The following is an 18311-nucleotide window of genomic DNA, read 5'->3' on the forward strand; positions in this document are numbered from 1 at the left end:
CCATACCTCGCAGAACAGAGGGAGCTTGCTAAACATAGGCTAGGGATTCTTGGTGAGGGAGTGCAAATGGAGCTTTACTCTGCATTGAAACTATGCTACATTTAACGTGGAAATGCTTGACTGAATGTGAAACATAGCAGAGAATTCCAAAACTGAGCAGGGTAGATCAGTAATCTTGGTCATAGTGTTAGGAGGGCCAATGGAGACCAGCATGTCCCCTCTAAGAATAGTTATAGCAACAGTCATTCGCCAATCAGGCCCAGCAGTTTGTGATACAGTGGTATTGGAAAGAGCTTTGGCTTCCCTTTCCTCACTGGGAAATGGTAGGTCACACTGAAGGACAAAAATACAAGATAGCAATACTTTTAAAAGACTGAGGGATATGCCCTATAATTCTGGAAAAAAATATATCAAAAAGCAGATGTTAGTCAACTCCAATGCAGTGGGAAATTGTTATCCAGTTTTCTATTAGCATTCACAATGTACCATGCAGCTTTGCCCTGATTTACAGTGCAACAGAGGCCTCATACCTGGGGTCAGCGTGGCGCTGCAGGTGAAGTTTGAGATACCACAGGAAGTGGTGCTGGGGAAGGAAAAGAGCGACGCACAAAGCCAGGAGCTGCCAGCACTGCAGGGGAAGCAAGAAGCCATAAGAGATTTCATTAAATGCTTTGTAAAGTATATGATCAATACTGAAGCTCAAATAGATTGTTTCAGCTGAAGGTCATGTACAAAAAACTCATCAATATGAGTGACCCATGAATGATGGGTCAGCAGAGAAGAATGAAGATTTCCAGAAAGTGATTAGCATGAAGTGCAAGCTTTCTTCGCACTGGTCTATATTATGCCTTCAAATGAGAGAGAATGAACTACTGCACCCAATAGGTCCAGGATTAGTTCCCTTAAATTCCCATGTCAGGTGGGAATACCACACATAAGGAAAAGTATTTCTGATTCCAATATCTAAAGAACTGATTGAGACTCGAGATTCCATTAAAAGACAGTTACCTGTATGAGGGAGAAGTTGTGCGGCTGCCTATGGCTGGTCTGTTTAATGAACTGACAGTAGATCTCATTTTGTAACTCCGTGTGTGTCAAGCAAACCTGCAGTGCATTTTGCGCCAGTGACACATGATAGTCTATCGAAGGCGCCTCGACCAGCACATTGATGAACAGTTGGCATGACTGTGGGGACAAAATATGGTGAAGTATCCATCCGTGAATAAAGCAAGTTGCACAAACTGCACCAACCAGGGACAACCAAGAGGTGACAAACGGCCTGGTTAAAAAGGTGGGTTTACATATTCCATTGCACGTACAGCACAGAAATAGACTATTAAGCCAAACGACTCAATGCTCTGCCTGAGCATCTTCACATTCATCCCTATCTAACCCTATCAACATATCCTTCTATTTCTTTCTCCCTCACATGCTATCTAGCTTTCCCGTAAATGCATCTATGCCATTCACCTCAACTAATCCATGTTGTGGCAAGTTTCACATTCTCATCACTCTCTGTGTCAAGAAGTTTCTCCTAATTTCTTTCTTGGATTTATTCAGGATCAATTTTGGTCTCTCCACAAGTGGAACCATCTGTCTATATCAACCATATCAAACCCTATCAAAAAGGAAAAATCTTAAAGGAGGAGAGGGCAAGAGCGAGGGAATTATGGAGGAATTCCAGAGATTAGGGCCTAGGTGACTGTAAGCACAGACACCAATGGTGTGGTGGAAGGAGTGATTTGGGGTGGGGAGGGAGCTGGGTTGGTGAAAAGAGATGCAGAGGAGGCCAAAGGTGGAGGAATTAGCAGTCCCCAGAGTCTAAGTCCCAGGAGCCCAGGACCAGGTAAGTGTCGGGGGTCTCAAGGTGGGGAGGGGAGGTGAGGTCCAGAAAGATGAGAAGAGGGAGATAGGGGTGTTGGTGGCAAGGCCATGGGGGTAGGAAGCACCGACAGGGACCAGAACTTGTTTTGGGGGGGAAGGTGAGGAAGTGCCAGATGTTGAAAGGAGGCTGCTGATGGAGATGCCACCAACACCCTGCCTTCTAGCCCGAGGCTTGAGCAGGATCACTTTTCGGGGTTCCCCCGTCCCCAGACTCCTCCTGCCAGCCTGAAAATTGAGTCTGGGTGCAGATGGCCTTTAAGTGGTCTTTAATTGGCTACTTAAGGGTCTCAATTGGAGCAAAAGTAGGGGAGGTGGAGGTGGCCTAGGCCTCGCCCGTCCCACTATAAAATTGTGAAGAGGCTCGGGTGGGTGAGAGCCCTGTGGGAAGGCCTCCCCCCACCCCAACCTACAAACCTGCCGACAGGGAAGGTAAAATTCTGCCCATGATTACTAACACATCCACACTTGGTTACACACCAATTAAAGATAATACAATGTGTGTCAGTTTTTACCTTGAACAGCTTGAGTGCCTCAGTCTGCAGTGCTTCCGAGGGGAGAGTGGTGAGGGCATTCGAGATGCCATCTTTGCTGCAGCACAGTACAGGGTGTTTCCAGATTGGCGAGTCTAGGTGCAAAAAAGTGAGGGACAATTCACGCCGTAAATCTGCACCTCACTACCCATGAGCCAGAGAATTCAAGAACAAACCCAAAAATTAAAGGCTGTCGTTTAGGAATCGTTTTTCTAACCCTTGGTTTCGCAACTCTCCACGGTATGTCCAGTGGACTGTATGGATTGTACCCAATACTGGCACTAGGTTTACCTTGCTCCAAACCCCTCAACTATCCCTGCTCCAAGGACTCCACTTCGATATGATGGGAAAACCTATGAGCTGTTATGACCCTGAGTGCTATGTTATTAATGGTATAGCTCCTGCTGAGGTCACCCAAACTAGACAGGCTGAAAGCTGTGACCCAGACTAAAGGCCAGTCTGCCTGCTCTCCTGTTGGAGTGGGAGGAGAGGGGTGTATGTGACTGGTTTTCAGATTGACTCAATGTAAAAATACCTTCCATCATGGAAACAGCTCAGAGACCAGACGATTCTTGCAGAGAACAGGACATCAACTGAGGCGTTCACCATCTACGGCAGTAATTGGATCAGTGTCAAATATCTTGCTCTAGATGATCAATAGTGGGAGAAATGTGTTGCACCTACTAACCTCTACTTTCTGTTTTAATATTAAACAGCATCTGCAGTGTCCAAAATTAGCTGGAATTATTAGAAAGAATCATATTGGACTCAAGGCGTTGGCTCTGTTTCTCTCTCCACAAATGTGGTCTAGCCTGCTGGGTTCTTCCATGACTTTTTTGTTTTCCAACACTTTCTGGTTTTAATCCAAAATTAGCTGACTGTGCAGAGAAACCCAATCCAACTCAAATCCCACTTGTTCAACACATTGAAGGGTGTGCATCCAAACGGGCACTAGAAGTTTATTGCTTGTAATTATGGAGGTGGTTAGTGTGTTTTATCTCCTCCGTATTTATTCATCCCCTGTCCCAAGCAAGAAGGATATTCTTCAGTCAGCCAGATTATGGTGAGTCAGGGGGCCAGGGCAAGGCAGGTCACAATTAAGCTGGGAAGCGCAGCTCTACACTCTCAACGCTATCATCAATGTTGTTTGGTGAATGAAGTAAGGTGTGGACAGGAGCAAGTCAGGTAAATGGAGGAGAGATGTGGTCAGTCATGATGGAATTGAATGTTGAACAGGGTCGAGGGGCTGAATGGCCTCCTCCTGTTACATCCCTAGCACCTAGAATTGATGTCAGGGTCGACTCCAACCCAATCCAGTGTGTGAGGCTCACTTACAGTCACTTGACACTCTTTACATTACCTAGAATTTACAGCACAGAAACAGGCCATTCAGCCCAACTAGCCTAGGCCATTTTGTACGCTCCACAAAAGATACCTCCAACCCTACTTCACCTTATCAGCATATCCTTCAATTCATTTCTCCTTCAGGTGATTATTTAGCCTCTCCTTAAAAAGAAATTTTCACATTTGCACCGCTCTCTGGATAAAGTTCCCCTCAATTGCTTACTGGATTTACTGGTGACTAACATATTTATGACCCAACTGGTTTTGAACTCTCCCATAAGTCTACCCCAAGTCTATCCAAATCTACCCTATCAAATCCTTTCCTAATCTTAAAGACCAATGGTATAGTATGCAATGGATGTAATTGAATAACACAATATATAGTTAACAAAAAAAACTAATTATGATATTCTTTTAAATTACATCCCGTTAGAAGATCCCTGGCCCTTTGGTCATTTCAGTTCCAGGATCTTCTTGTGTCACACTCACTCTGCTCCCCATCGACATCCAGCAGTTTTCCGATGAGCTGCTCGTATTCAGTGCCAACTTTGTAACGGCTACTCCCAGCTGCCACGGTCAAGTGGTACAGCCAGGTTTCCTGTGGGACAAGAAGGTTTTGGAGAAACATGTGAATGATAAAAAGGACTTGTACTTCAGACTGAGTATGACAGTATGAGTGAGAGACCGAGTGACAGAGAATGAGGGAGTAGCAGCAGAGTACTGTAGGCTAGTGGTTATGTTACTGGATTCAAAATCCAGAGGCCTGTATTAATGATCCAAAGATCATGTGTTATAATCTTATCCATCACAGTTTGAGAATTTGAATTCAGTTTAAAAAGCATAGAAATAAAAAAGCTGGTATCTGCAAAAGTCACCACAAAACTGTCGGACTGTTGCAAAACCCCGACTGGCTCATTTATATCCTTAAAGGAGGGGAACCTGCTGTCCCTACCCAATCTGGCCTATATGTGACCCTAGCCCCATATGACCACGACATGCTCAAGCTACTCGACTACATTCCAACCATAAGAAGCAATGGGCAGCAGCAGTTAAATTATTCCTTCATGGGATGTGGGCATTGCTGGAAAGGCTAGCATTTGTTGTCCAACCATAATTGCCCTTGGACTGAGTGCCTTGCTCGGCCATTACAGAGGGTCGTTAGGAGTCAACCACATTACTGAGAGTTTGGAGTCACATGTAGGCCAGACCAGGGTAAGGACAACAGATTTCCTTTCATAAAAGGCATTAGTGAACCAGATGGGTTTTTATGACGATCAATGATAGTTTCATGGTCACCATTACTGAGACTAACTTTCAACTTAAAATTTTATGAATTTAAATTCCCCCAGCTGCCACGTTTTTCTAAATTTGTTCTTTCACAAGGTGTGTGTGTTGCTGGCTAGGCCAGCATTTATTGCCCATCCCTAATTGCCCTTGAGAAGGTGGTGGTGAGCTGCCTTCTTGAACTGCTGCAGTCCAGAGTGTTGTTAGGGAGGGAATTCCAAGATCTGGACCCAGTGTTACCACCAGTCCCTGGGTGAGGTCCCCCAGTTTGTTATGATCCCAGATGAGATACCCCAAATTGTTAACTACCCGAACATGATCCCAATTTTGTTGTGCTCCTGGATGAGGAAGAATGAGCTGGCTCCCCTTCCTTATTCAACCCCCTTAGTTGGTCGCAACAAGGTTAGTTTAAAAAGGATCTCTTCCCTCATGGACACCTTTTCCCAGTGCGAATGTACTTATGTTTTAGAAGGAGCATAATTAACCAGGAGCCAAAGAAAAAGTAGGTTTATTAGTTCCTAAAAGCCCGAGAAAAATAAAAATAAAAATGCAACACTCATACACACAGATGAGAAATGAGAAGTTGAGTCCAAAAATTAAAGTTTAAAAAGATATACGAATCAGTGTTTGGCTTGTCCATGAGGAGCAGATGGTGCAACTTTGCGCTGTTAAGTTGGGTGATTCTTGTAGAGATGACTTTGGACAGTTGAGCAGTTGGCTTGGAGATACTTGGTTCTGCAGGTTAGCTGAAGGAGCTGTCCTATTTCCTTTTCGACCATGGCTTTGCTGACTTCCTCCAGCCATCGAGAGAGAGAGATAGAGACTTTTACCTGTAAGCTGCAGGGGTGCCTAGTTGACCTTCTTCTGCTGTGACCTTCACAGCACACCAGAACTAGAACACGCAAATTTGTTTGAAGCTGGCTTTTTAACCCCTTTCCCTGTGTATTCCTGGAATGGAAAAAAATCATGTCTTTTGCCCAGAATCTGCTTTCTTTCAACTCAGACCATTTCCCCATTCTGAGATATAATTCAACAGGAGGTGGTTTCTGCTGAGATGTGGTAATCAGTTTCCACTCTCTCCCTAACCACAGGAGATTAAAGTTCAGTCTTTTGCATTGCATCTTTTCCTTTCAAGTGTCTCTGTCAATTAGGCCTTGAAACCTTTTTAGGTGCGACATTCCATGTTCTCTCTGGACTTGTTCGTTGAGTATAATCGGCATAGGAGTTTTCCAGCAAGTGGTTATTTTACATTCTCAGCCAGCTTTCTCTTGTATGTCTTTTTTAAAACACATGTTTTCCTTAAAAAAGTTCACAATGCCCGCAAGTAATTCAGGGCTGTGATCCGCTGTCATGACACCAGCAACAGCGAAGGAGCGACAATATAGTTCCAAGTCGTGACGGTATGTGGCTTGGATGGGAACTTCCATGCATCTGCTGCCCTTGTCCTTTGAGGTGTAGAGGTCGTGAGTTTTGAAGGTGCTGTCGAAGAAGTCTTGGTGAGTTGCTGCAGTATCGTCAATGTTGTCACACAGTGTGCATCGGTGGTAGAGGGAGTGAATGTTTAAGCTGGTGGATGGGTTGTCCATCCAGTGGGCCGCTTTATCCTGGATGGTGTCGAGCTTTGTGAATGTAGTTGAAATTGCGTTCATTTAGGCAAGTGGGGAGTATTCCTTATAGATGGTGGACAAGCTTTGGGGAGCCAGGAGGTGAATTACTCACCGCAGAATTCCCAGCCTCTGACCTGCTCTTGTAGCCACAGTATTGAAACAGCCAGTCCAGTTCAGTTTCTGGTCGGAATTGAACCCATATCTCCAGAGAGTTAGCCTGGGGCTTTGGATTACTATGTCCAGTGACATTACCACTATGACACTGAAGAAAGTTCAAGAAAAGGCAGCTAGGGATGGGTAATAAATGCCCATTTGGCAGCAAACCAGTCACCCAAGAATAGTAAGTTAAGATTGAAAGACCGAGATGTAAAGTAAGAGTGAGACATTGCAAATCAGTGCAAGGCAGTGAGAGGAGTCGGAGTCAGAGAAGCAGAGAGCGAGAGAGGGATCACAAAAAAAGATGGATCCAGGCACTCTTCTGACAAGGCTTTTCCAACTGAAACATTAACTAATCTGTTCTCTCCACCAGTGCTAAATGACCTGCATCGAGAATCAGAGTTCAGAGAATCAGGGAGGAGGGGATGAATCTTGGCTGGGAGAGCAGGGTGGGGGGTCAGGGCTGAGATGGAATCACATTACCTCCCACCTCCAACCACCCTGCCCCACCACCCACCAATGGCCGCTCCCAACATGTCAACCAATCCTTGCCTTTGTCACGCAAATTGGAAAACAAACTCTGTTACCTGACTGGATGAATCTTGACCATCAGTCAAACAGTTTTGTTTCCAATGTCCAAAATGTTAATAATTAGGAAACAAAGCCCAGGACTTTTAAGGTGGCAGAGTTTCCATCCCACCATCTGAAGAGTCGGTGGGGAACACATCCTGGCTTAACACAGCCTGCTCCACAGACATTTCACACTCCAATGAGCATTAATTGGCTGCAGGCGGGACCTCCGCCTCTCACTCAAAATGAAGTCTTGCCTTAAAGATCAGATTAGCCAGCAGCTGTCCAGTCCGTGCAGCGCCAGAAGCTGCAGTGGACAGACTGGGACAGCAAGCAATCCCCAGAGCCTACGTCCCAGAATTCCAGGAAGAGGTAAGTTTTGGGGATCTCAGGGCAGGAAGGGCAGGGAGGCCTTGGGGAGGGGGAGGGGGGCAGCTGGACAGTGGGGGATTGGGGAAGAGGCTGTGGACAGAGAGAAGTCCTACAGGAAGAGGCCATGGGGGGAGGGAAGTCCTGCAGGAAGAGGCCATGGGGGGAGGGAAGTCCTGCAGTTGCCAGTCCTTAAGTGGGGGCCACCTGAAGTTAAAAGGGGGCATCTGATGGAGGTGCCCCACCACCCAAGGCCTCAGCCCAATCATTTTCTAGCTTCCCCCCATACACGGGAACCCCTCCTGCCAGCCTAAATATTGAGGTTGGGAGGGAAACGGCCCTTAAATGACCAATAATTGGCCACTTAATGGCCTCAGTTGGAACAAAGGTGGGCGGCCTGCCTCAGCGTAAAGTTGCAGAATGGTCGGGGTGGGTGGGAATCCAGCAGGAAGCTTATCCGAGGAATTTTACACTCACCCCCATGCACAAACCCAGGAGGAGTGCAAAATTCAGGCCAAAGTGTATAAAGAGTTTTTTTTGAATACCCCTCTGATTGTCCTCCTGCTTTGCTGATAGCAACATCCTCAAGATTAATCTTTAATTCCTGAAGATTCCAAGGCAAACCAGGCAACCCTACCACAAAGTGCGGCCTGATTATCTACCAGAGTCCATTGTCCACAGTGAGGGGAACTCCACTGAGGCACCAAGCTCAATGATAATCAAAGCACTAAGACTATTTCCTTGGCAAACGTTCCCATCATTTTCCCCGACCCTCTCCTGAACAAGTTTAGGGTCAAATTGAACTTTATTCTTCCCATTCCCAACACATCTCTCACCTTTTCCTGCTTAGTTCCAATCAGTAGGTAAGTCGGACTTTGATCCTTTGGATGGATGACCAGAGTGAAGTGTGAGGAGAGGAACCCTCGGCCTCCCGCCTCATAATCCTCATCGGAATCGCAGGAACGGTCCACCTCTCCGACTTTAGCCTCTCGGACTTTCAGGTGGCCCAGAGGGAACTAAATGACCAAAGGAAGCATTTCAAACTAGATCAAACTGCTTTGCTGATGTCCCTCTCACATGAAACCAGCGTAGGATGATGGTATCAGGCTAAAAATTTGCAGATGGTTAGTGGCCTCAAAATGGGATCAGTAGATCAACTGCCATGTCACTACCAATTCTCTGATTACCACCATTCTCCTGTGGCCTAGCACTGGATGGATGAAATTCCCACTGATTTCGGATGATAGGCTTCTTTTAATATGCAAATGAGGATCCCATGGCCCCCTGTTTGCCATTTTATGACAGCCTGGTTGGGGTCTGGGCCATACACACATTTACCATTTTTACTGACAGAACATCCAAAAAAGCAATTTTCAAATTATTTTTCTGGGTCCACAAAAAAATAACAGGCTCCAAGCCCCAAAAAAACCCCCATATTGAGCCAGCCTCAATCCCTATCTCTTCGGTTCTATTTAAATAAGGCCTGGGTCTTAAAATGGCTCTGGCTTCTTCTCTACCTGTTGGCTGCCTGATGCTTGGTGGGCCCCCCCTGGTCTATTTAATCTTCCACAAAGCTTAGTCAGGCCCTTGATACTGTGGACCATTCCTCAAGATTCTTTTCTCCATTGTTCCTATGTTCCTATGTCTGGTCTGTCACACTGTGGCCACAATATATACTCAGGGTGTGGTCTGACCAGAGCTCCATACAGTTTGACCATGACTTCATTTTACTTGTAGCAGCTTTGTAGATTAACATTTTATTGTCTTTGTTGGTTGCTGCTCTTCTTTGGTTGGACAGGGTTGATGTGGAGTCTTACAGAGCTAGATCTCAAACTTCCTCCCCTAAAACAAACATTCTAGCATCTTATTATCAGGAGAAAATGTTCCAGAGCATCTGAATTAAAGCAACCATTATGTCAACACACCAGATAAGTGTATTTTTTGGGACATAACTAGCAACGAAACTAAACTGTTATCTGATGACAACATGCCACATATAAGAGTCATGAGGACTCGAAACGTCAACTCTTTTCTTCTCCGCCGATGCTGCCAGACCTGCTGAGTTTTTCCAGGTAATTCTGTTTTTGTTTTGGATTTCCAGCATCCGCAGTTTTTTTGTTTTTATTTTTGCCACATATAATTACAGTTTATAGCACAAGGTGAGGCCATTCAGCCCATTGTGTTGTGCTGGTCCATTGCTAGTGCATTCCAAAATTAAGCTCACTGCTCTGCTCTCTTCCCATAGCCTTATATCTCCAACTGTTTCACTTTTTGATCAAATTTTCCTTTAACAGGTGGTCAAGTATTGTGATCTCCAACAACATTCTGCAATTAAACCTCTTTTAATTAATTTCTCTCCTCAGCTTCTTGGAGGCAACTTGAAACCACTGACTCCCAAACCAGAGAAAATAATCATTCCTTACTGATTCTACCAAAACTCTTTCACCATTTTAAAAACTGCTATTAAATCTACTCTTATCTCTCACTGCTCCAGTGGAAACAGTATCTCCCGTTAAGTATGGGTTCCTGTTTCTGCCAACCTCTTGATGATGAATGCCAAAAGCTCTCAGTGGTTTTAATAGGAACAGGGGAATATAGGACTTAGGAGCAAGAGTTGGCCATTTGGCCCTTCGAGCCTGCTCAGCCATTCAATATGATCATGGCTGATTTGGTTGTGGTCCCTGCTCCACCTTTCTGCCTGCCCCCACTCCCCCCGATAACCCTTCACTCCCTCGTCTATCAAAAATCTATCTAACTCAGCCATGAATAAATTCAATGACCCTGCCACCACTACTTTCTGGGGGAAGAGAATTTCACAGACTAACGACCCTCTGAAGAAATAAAAAATGCCTCCTCATCTCTGTCTTAAAAGGTAGACCTCTTATTCTTAAACTATGGTCCCAAGTTTTAGTTTCCCCATGTCCTTTCTATAATGGGGTTTCCTAAACTGCACACAGTACCCAATGTGGCCTATCCAATGTTCATCATTATTTATTTTCCCTTGTCTTCCTCTCCCATTCTTATTCAAGCCAAAACACTTTTGGCTTTTCCAATGGCTTTATCTATGTTCATTCATGCTTTCAAGGAATTACATATTTCAGCGTTGTCAGAAGTTGCTGACCAGCCACAGCTATAGCAACAGCAACACTTTGTTAAAGATGTGCACTGATTTTAGTGGAAAACATCTCAGATATACTCACACAACATAGATAAATGCATCTCCCATGAGTATATATCCTTAATGAACATCTACCACTATTCAGGAATCAAGGGAGCAAAGCACTCATAATGATCAAAGAACATTCTGCTTTTCATCTCACCATTTGACCATCAAATGCACAAAAAAACTTAAGAAGAAATCCAATTTTCCACATCTGGATTTCCAATTATCCACATCTGGCTAGCATACTGGGGTAACACTGATATATTCAAGCCCCATACTAGGCAGCCACGAATAGCTCAAATTTCAAGTGTCACAGGAATCACCAGGCAGAAAGCACATGTCCCCTCAATCAGCTGGCTTCAGTCTGTCGCTAGATCCGATCACTGGTCATACCTTGTCATCTTGGTTCCGAAAGTAGTAGAACACTTTTCCTACGAGGGAGCACCAGACCAGCTTGGAGTAGCCATGCCTCACCTGGAATATACATGAAGGACAGTCAACCACCAAGAGAGTGAATGGGGCATCTTTCAAATGTGGTAAGGTTAACTATGGGATAAGTAGCTTGAACTCACTACCTCACGATAGCCAAGACTAGACCTATAACACGAATATACGAATTTGGAGCAGGAGTAGGCCATCCAGCCCCTCTAGCCTCCTCTCCCATTTGATAATAATCCAATTAACATTTTGATCCCATACAATGCTTCTCATCATTGACTCCTACAAGAGATAAGATGACTCAAGGAAAATTGGTCCAAGCTTCTTAGTCGGTTTGAGCCTTGAATTGAATGCCGACCAACATTCCCTATTCTGCAGAGGTTAAAAATTGCAGGTATTCAAAAAGGGAGGCAACCTCTCCACCCAAACATTATGCCCTAGAATTGTAAAGAGTTTGAATGAGAGGCAACTTATCCATCAATTCCATCCAACATGGAACCAAAATTTAAATAACCTTTTTGGGATCAGGTTGGCTTTTTGTAATGTAATCCAGGACAGCTCATTGTAAGAACAAGAGTCCACTGCTGCTTATCGTTAAATTGACAAGTTTCTTTTAATCATACTCCAAAATCACCGGGGCAGGTAGTTTAAGATTCTGTGTCATGATAAGATTAATAACAGAATGCTCACAGGGTAAGGCTAAACCAGCTGTCATTTTATGATCTGTGCAACCCTCAGCTTCAGAAAGCCACTGATTCCTTATCTTTGATATAGCTTGAAAGAAAAATACACAATATCCATCTTAAAAGAGCGACTGAAAGACCAGCTGTTCTCAGGTTCAAGCTGAGTTAGCTGAGCTCAGCTGGACAGTTAAGGAATGCAATAATAAGCCCCCAGCACATCTGCACCAGGAAAGGGGCAAGATATATCAGCAACCTGCATTTATATATCGCCTTTAATGCATTACAACCCCAAAGACTTCCATAGGCCTATAAATAGTAAAAAAGTGGTAAGGGGAAGAGTGGGCATAAAAAAGAGGATTTACACATGGAGGCAGAGGGAATATCTGAGGTATTCAATGAATACTTTGCATCTGTCTTTACCAAGGAAGATGCTACCCAGGCCTTTTTGAAAGAGGAGATAATTCAGACACTAGAAGAGTTTAAAATTGATCAGGAGGAGGTATCGGATAGGCTGCCTGTACTTGAAGTTGACAAGATACCAGGACCGAATGAGATGCATACAAGGGGACTGAGGGAAGTGAAAGTGGAAATTGTGGAGGCACTGCCCATAATTTTTTAGTGTTCCTTAAAATTAGAGGTGATGCCAGAGGACTGGAGAATTGCAAACAAATCCTTTTTCAGAAAAGGGTGTAAGGATAAGCCCAGCAACTACAGGCCACTCAGTTTAACTTCAGTGTTGGGGAATCTTTTAGAAACAATAATTTGATATAAAATTAACAGTCACAAGGACAAAATTGAGAACCAGCATGGATTTCTTAAGGAAAAATTGTGTTTAACTAACTTGGAGTTTTTTGAAGAGGTAGCAGAGAGGGTTGATGAGGGCAATGCTTTTAACATGGTGTACACTGATTTCCAAAAGGCATTTGATATAGTGCTACACAACAGACATGTGAGCAAAGTTATAAGTCATAAAATAAAAGGGACAGGATCAATATGAATACAAAATTGGCTGAGTTACAGGAAACAAAGAATACATGAGAACACAAGAAGTAGGAACAGGAGTAGACCATGCGGCCTGTTAAGCCTGCCATTGACAAAGTCATTAATCTCATTAATGGACCTGCCTGTCCAACCTTAAGGTTGGTGGGCAGGCCGGGAGCCCTGGCGGGCTTCAGAAAAAGCATGGAACCTCATCCACGGGTGGGATGAAGTTTCATGAGGGTTTTAAAAAATTTAATAAATGTTTGATTTAAAGTGATGGACATGTCCCAACTCATGTGACAATGTCACATGAGGGGACATTTCAGGGAAATTTTGTTTCTGTACCTTTACCACTTTTACATTTGGAGCCGATCTCCCTGAGGCAACACTTAGCCTCAGGGAGATGAGTGCGCTCCACGCGAAAAAGCAAACTCTCGGCTGAGGGAATCCCCCCCCCCCCACCCGCACAGGGAGTGCATAGCGTTTCCTGGTGCACGTCACGCTGGGCGGGCCAATGTAAAATGGCGGTGCGCCCCCGATTGGGGGTGCTGATCGAAGGCATGCCCGCCTGTGCCCTGCAATCCCCCTCCAATGGGGGGGGTGGAATTCTTCCCGTGGTGAGACAATATAAAATAAAGGGTAAAAGGGTACAACTGTAAAGGGGGTGCAGGAGGAGAGACTTGGGTCTATCTGTGCATAAGTCATTGAAGGTGGCTGGACAGGTTGAGCGCGCGGTTAGTAAAGCATACAATTATCCTAGGCATTACTAATAGGGATAGAGTACAAAAGCAAGGAAGTTATGCTGAACTTGTATAAGATACTCGTTTGGCCTCAGCTAGGGTAGTGTGTCCAGTTCTGGGTGCCGCACTTCAGGAGGGACGTGAAGGCATTAGCGAGGGTGCAGAAAAGATTCACAAGAATGGTTCCAGGGAGGAGGTGTTTCAGCCATGAAGATAGATTGCAGAAGTTAGGATTGTTTTCCTTGGAGAAAAGAAGGCTGAGAGAAGATTATATAGAGGTATTCAAAATCATGAAGGGTCTGGATGGAATAGATAGGGAGAAACTGTTGCCTCTTGTGAAAGGATCAAGAAAGAGAGGGCACAGATTTAAAGTAATTGGCAAAGGAAGCAAAAGCGATATGAGAAAAACTTTTTCACACAGTGAGTGGTTAAGCTCTGAAACTGCACTTCCTGAGAATGTGGTGGAGACAGGTTCAATCGAAGCATTCAGGAGGGAATTAGACAGTTATCTGAAGAGGAAGAATGTGCAGGGTTACGGGGAGAAGGCGGGAGAATGACACCAAGTGAATTGCTCATTCGAAGAGCCGGTGAAGACACGATGGGCCAAATGGCCTCCTTCTCTGCAGTAACAAACCTGTCATTCTGGATAGATGTCAGGTGAGCTTGGATGTGGAGCCTCCCAAGCCTGTTAACAGTTGATAGCAACTGTCTCAGCAGACAATGATAAACGACCGGGTGGGCGGAGACCTGGAAGGTCCATCAGCATGCCATGTTTGTTGGCTGCATGGGGGAGGGGTGTAAGTGGTTATGTTCCACCTTCCAAATTATTGGAACGCCTATCCCACATCACTTTGTGATAAAGCTCGTCTTTGTGCTTTTGATATCTTAGCCACAGGGTATTACTGAATTTGAGTTGGCTGATTAAGCCGAGCGTAGAAAGATCTTAAACAATACAGGGGCGATGAACGAAGTCAACCATTGTCTCCAGGCATACTCCAAGCAACCCAGCCCGAGCACTAAATGGTTGACTTTGCACTTGGATGTCAGTGCAGGGCAGTGAGGGTGGGGCAAAGGTTTGAGCTGAAGACACTGTGTGGGAGGAACTGTGGGGGGAGCAGATAGAAAATAAACCCTTAGTGTGAAACGCAGCTCAAAAATGAAGAAGCAACTTGAACATTCTTCTGGTCTGGCACCAGTTCAAATGACTTAATTGGTTTTTCTGAACCATTGCTTCTGGACTGGTGCCGACTCAAAAGCGTCCTCTCTGGAGTGTCGAATGAGCGAGCAACCCAGCATCTCCCAATAACCAAGCAGAAATGAAAAGTAGCTGTTTAGTTGAACTGATGCAGAAGAAACATCTGGTGGGCTGAAAGCACTGGGCAATGTGTCGAGGCCAAAACATACTCGAAACAAACACAACATTTACTCAGACTCTAGAAGCGCAGACACCACACATCCTGGGGGTGAAATTAACCCTTGGCTCGAAGCACAAAGTGGATTAGCATCCATTTCACACCTTGTTCCATCGTCGTTAACATGGACTTTTATCGTAACAGATTAAGGGGCAAAGTGTGAGATGGATTGACAATCAGCTACAGCCTGGTTTGCAATTCTGGAAAATAAGTGATTTCAGTTTCCTGCATCCTCCACCTTCCTTTAAATCGTGTCCTCAATGTGCAGACCAGTCTCTTAATGAATCAGGATGTCACACACTACAGGGGTATAGGTTACACAATCTTTTGAGTTCTGGTATGATAGCCAAGTGGTTATGGTACTGGGCTTGTAACCCCAAGATCAACAGTTCAAATCTCACAGTGGCAAACTATGAAACAATGTAACTTCATCTGAAACAGATGGAAACATGTTTGTACTTGAAAGAGTTACACAGTCTTTTGCGCACAGGTAGGAGGATTGAGTACCTGGAGCAACCCTTCCTCCCAATTCTGTTTGCTTTTTGTTCTCAAAGGGTGAGGCATAGAATTAAACAGCTATTCAGCTCATGAATGGGCTGAAGGAGGCCATTCAGCCCTTTGTTCCTGTGTCAGCTCTATGGTAGAGCTATCCGATTAATTCCACTCCCCTGCTCTTTTCCTATACTCCTATCTGGATTATTGTCTTAAGGGGGAAAAGATAAATGGGGTTTCCCACTGTCAAAATAAAGGTGCATTGCGGGAAAGCGTCACATTGTACAGGATACTTACTTCCTCACATTGCTGTAGTCAGACACTTTTTTCTGGAATACATAATTTTCTGCAGGTTTGTTTAACTCTTTCCTATATGGGTTTTTCCTTTTCCCACACTGATAACTTGGTCTCATTTAATCACATCTGCCTTCCATCCTGTCACAGATCTTTCCTTGCTGCCTCCTTTCCTCTGGCTCTGTACTTTTTAAAAGCTGTTTAATCTCTCTTTTCCATTTCTGAGGCATTAGCTCTCTATCTGTCTAGGAACATAGGATTTAGTAGCTGGAGCAGGCTATTCAGCCCTTCTAGCCTCCTCCACCATTCAGTAAGATCATGGCTGATCTGGCTGAGGTCTCAACTTCACTTTCCTGTCTGCCCCCTATGACCCTCAACTCCCTTGCCTATCAAAAATCTATCTAACTCAGCCTCGAATAATTTCAATGACCTAGCCTCAACTGCTTTCTGGGGAAGAGAATTCCACAGATGAATGACCTTTGAGAGAAAAAAAATTCTCCTCACCTTTGTCTTAAATGGTAGACCTCTTAATCTCCTGGCCTAGACTCTCCCACAAATGGAGACATCCTCCCGGTATTAACCCTATCGAATGCCCCCAGGAACTTATATGTTTCAATAATCTTGCTCTGCTACAGGAGAAGAAGCTGGTCAATTGGTGAGCATTTGATAAGGGATTAAGATTTATTCTATTCGAGAGGTGAGCAGGAGAGGATAAAAGGCGCTGATCGAGAGGCCTACCTGCAGTGAGGCCAGTGATGGAGAGATGTCATGAACCACAACGTGAAGTGAGTGCAGGGAAAGCAGCTGATTGGTGAGTAGGATTAGTGAATATTTCTAGTCTTTAAAGTAAAAGTAGAAGTAAGATTTTTAGTTTGTATTTAGATCTCTAGTCTTTTTGTCTCTCTTCTTAAAAATAGCTTGTTATGTATAAGATTGATACTGGTGAAAAATATTAATTACAATAAAATGTAACAAGCAGGGATACTGAGTAACTAATTAATAAATTACATAAAATACAATCGTGATGGCATGACGGGTGATGTGTTGCTGCTGCAGCATGTGGGAGCTGCTGTACACTAAAATGATCCAAAGTAAACACATCTGTAATAAATGTTTGCAGCTCGAGAAACTTTGGATTCAAATTGTCCGAGCTGCAGACATTGCGCTACATCAGGGAGGGAGGAAGTTACCTGGACACTTTGCTCCAGGAGGTGGTCACACTCCTCAGATTAGGTAATTGAAATTTGATCTGTGATCAGGGACAGGAGGGTGTGACTGCAGGTGAGGCAGGTATGGGGACCAGCTTTTGAGGAGCCTCGGCCCCTGCAACTGTCCAACAGTTACAAGGTTCTTGCAAGCTGTGTGGATGAGAGCGGGGACAGCAGGGAGGATGAGTGAACTGGCCACGGCACCATGGTACAGGGAGCCATTTAAGTAGGGGGAGGAAATGGGAGCGTAGTAGTGGTAGGGGACAGTATAATTAGGGGATAGATGCTGTTCTCTGATGCTATAAGCGTGAGTTCCAAAGGCTGTGTTGCCTGTCCACTGCCAGTGTTAAGGACGTCTCCTCAGGACTGGACAGGAACTTGGAGTGGGAGGGGAGGGATCCAGTTATCGTTGTCCATGTTGGTACCAACAACATTAATAGGACTAGAAAGTAGGTTCTGCTGAAATAATTTAAACAGTTAAGAGCTAAATTAAAAAGCAGAACCTCCAAGGTAATAATCTCGGGATTGCTACCAAAGCCATGGGCAAACTGGCATAGGGTAAATAAAGTCAAGGAATTAAATGCGTGGCTCAAAGATTGGTGTGGAAGGAATGGGTTTCAGCTCATAGGGCACTGGCATCGGTACTGGGGTAGAAAGGAGCTGATCCGGGCTTCACATGAACCGTGCTGGGACCAGTGTCCTGGTGAATTGAATAACTAGGGCTGAAGAGAGAGCTTTAAACCAAATAGTTGGCGGGGGGTTCTGGAGAGGGGATACATAGGCTTAGAAAGCAAAAGGATATGGCAGCATTGCAAGGCAGCTATTTAGGTAATGACACCGAGTGTGACAGGAAGGGACAGAGTGTACAAATATAAAAAAATGCAGCAAATAGGGTAAAGGGGGAAAAAATGGTAAAAAGGCACATTTCATGGCTCTTTACTTAAATGTATGTTGTATTCAGGACAAAATAAATGAATTAACAGCACCAATAGAGGTTAATGGGTATGATCTGACAGCCATTACGGCGACATGGTTACAAAGAGATCAAAGCTGGGAACTAAATAGTCAGGGGTATGTGACTTTTCTAAAGGACAGGCAGGAAGGAAAGGGTGGTGGTAGCTTTGTTAGTACAACATGGAATAAGTATGATAGCAAG

The 18311-nt window shown here is 44.5% G+C and overlaps 1 protein-coding gene across 1 annotated transcript in view; it reads right to left on the reverse strand.

Annotated features, from left to right (window-relative positions):
• plekhh1 (pleckstrin homology domain containing, family H (with MyTH4 domain) member 1) overlaps positions 1-18311 on the reverse strand; it is a 154412-nt gene that overhangs the window by 23227 nt on the left and 112874 nt on the right. Inside the window, exons 15-20 of the mRNA XM_041214639.1 lie at positions 11301-11381; positions 8581-8760; positions 4248-4356; positions 2397-2509; positions 1009-1185; positions 531-628 (exon numbers count right to left, since the gene is read on the reverse strand). Of these exons, the coding sequence (XP_041070573.1) occupies positions 531-628; positions 1009-1185; positions 2397-2509; positions 4248-4356; positions 8581-8760; positions 11301-11381 (758 nt within the window). The remainder of the gene's footprint in view (positions 1-530; positions 629-1008; positions 1186-2396; positions 2510-4247; positions 4357-8580; positions 8761-11300; positions 11382-18311) is intronic.

Source organism: Carcharodon carcharias, chromosome 20 (assembly GCF_017639515.1).
Source record: "Carcharodon carcharias isolate sCarCar2 chromosome 20, sCarCar2.pri, whole genome shotgun sequence".
Lineage (NCBI taxonomy): Eukaryota > Metazoa > Chordata > Chondrichthyes > Lamniformes > Lamnidae > Carcharodon > Carcharodon carcharias.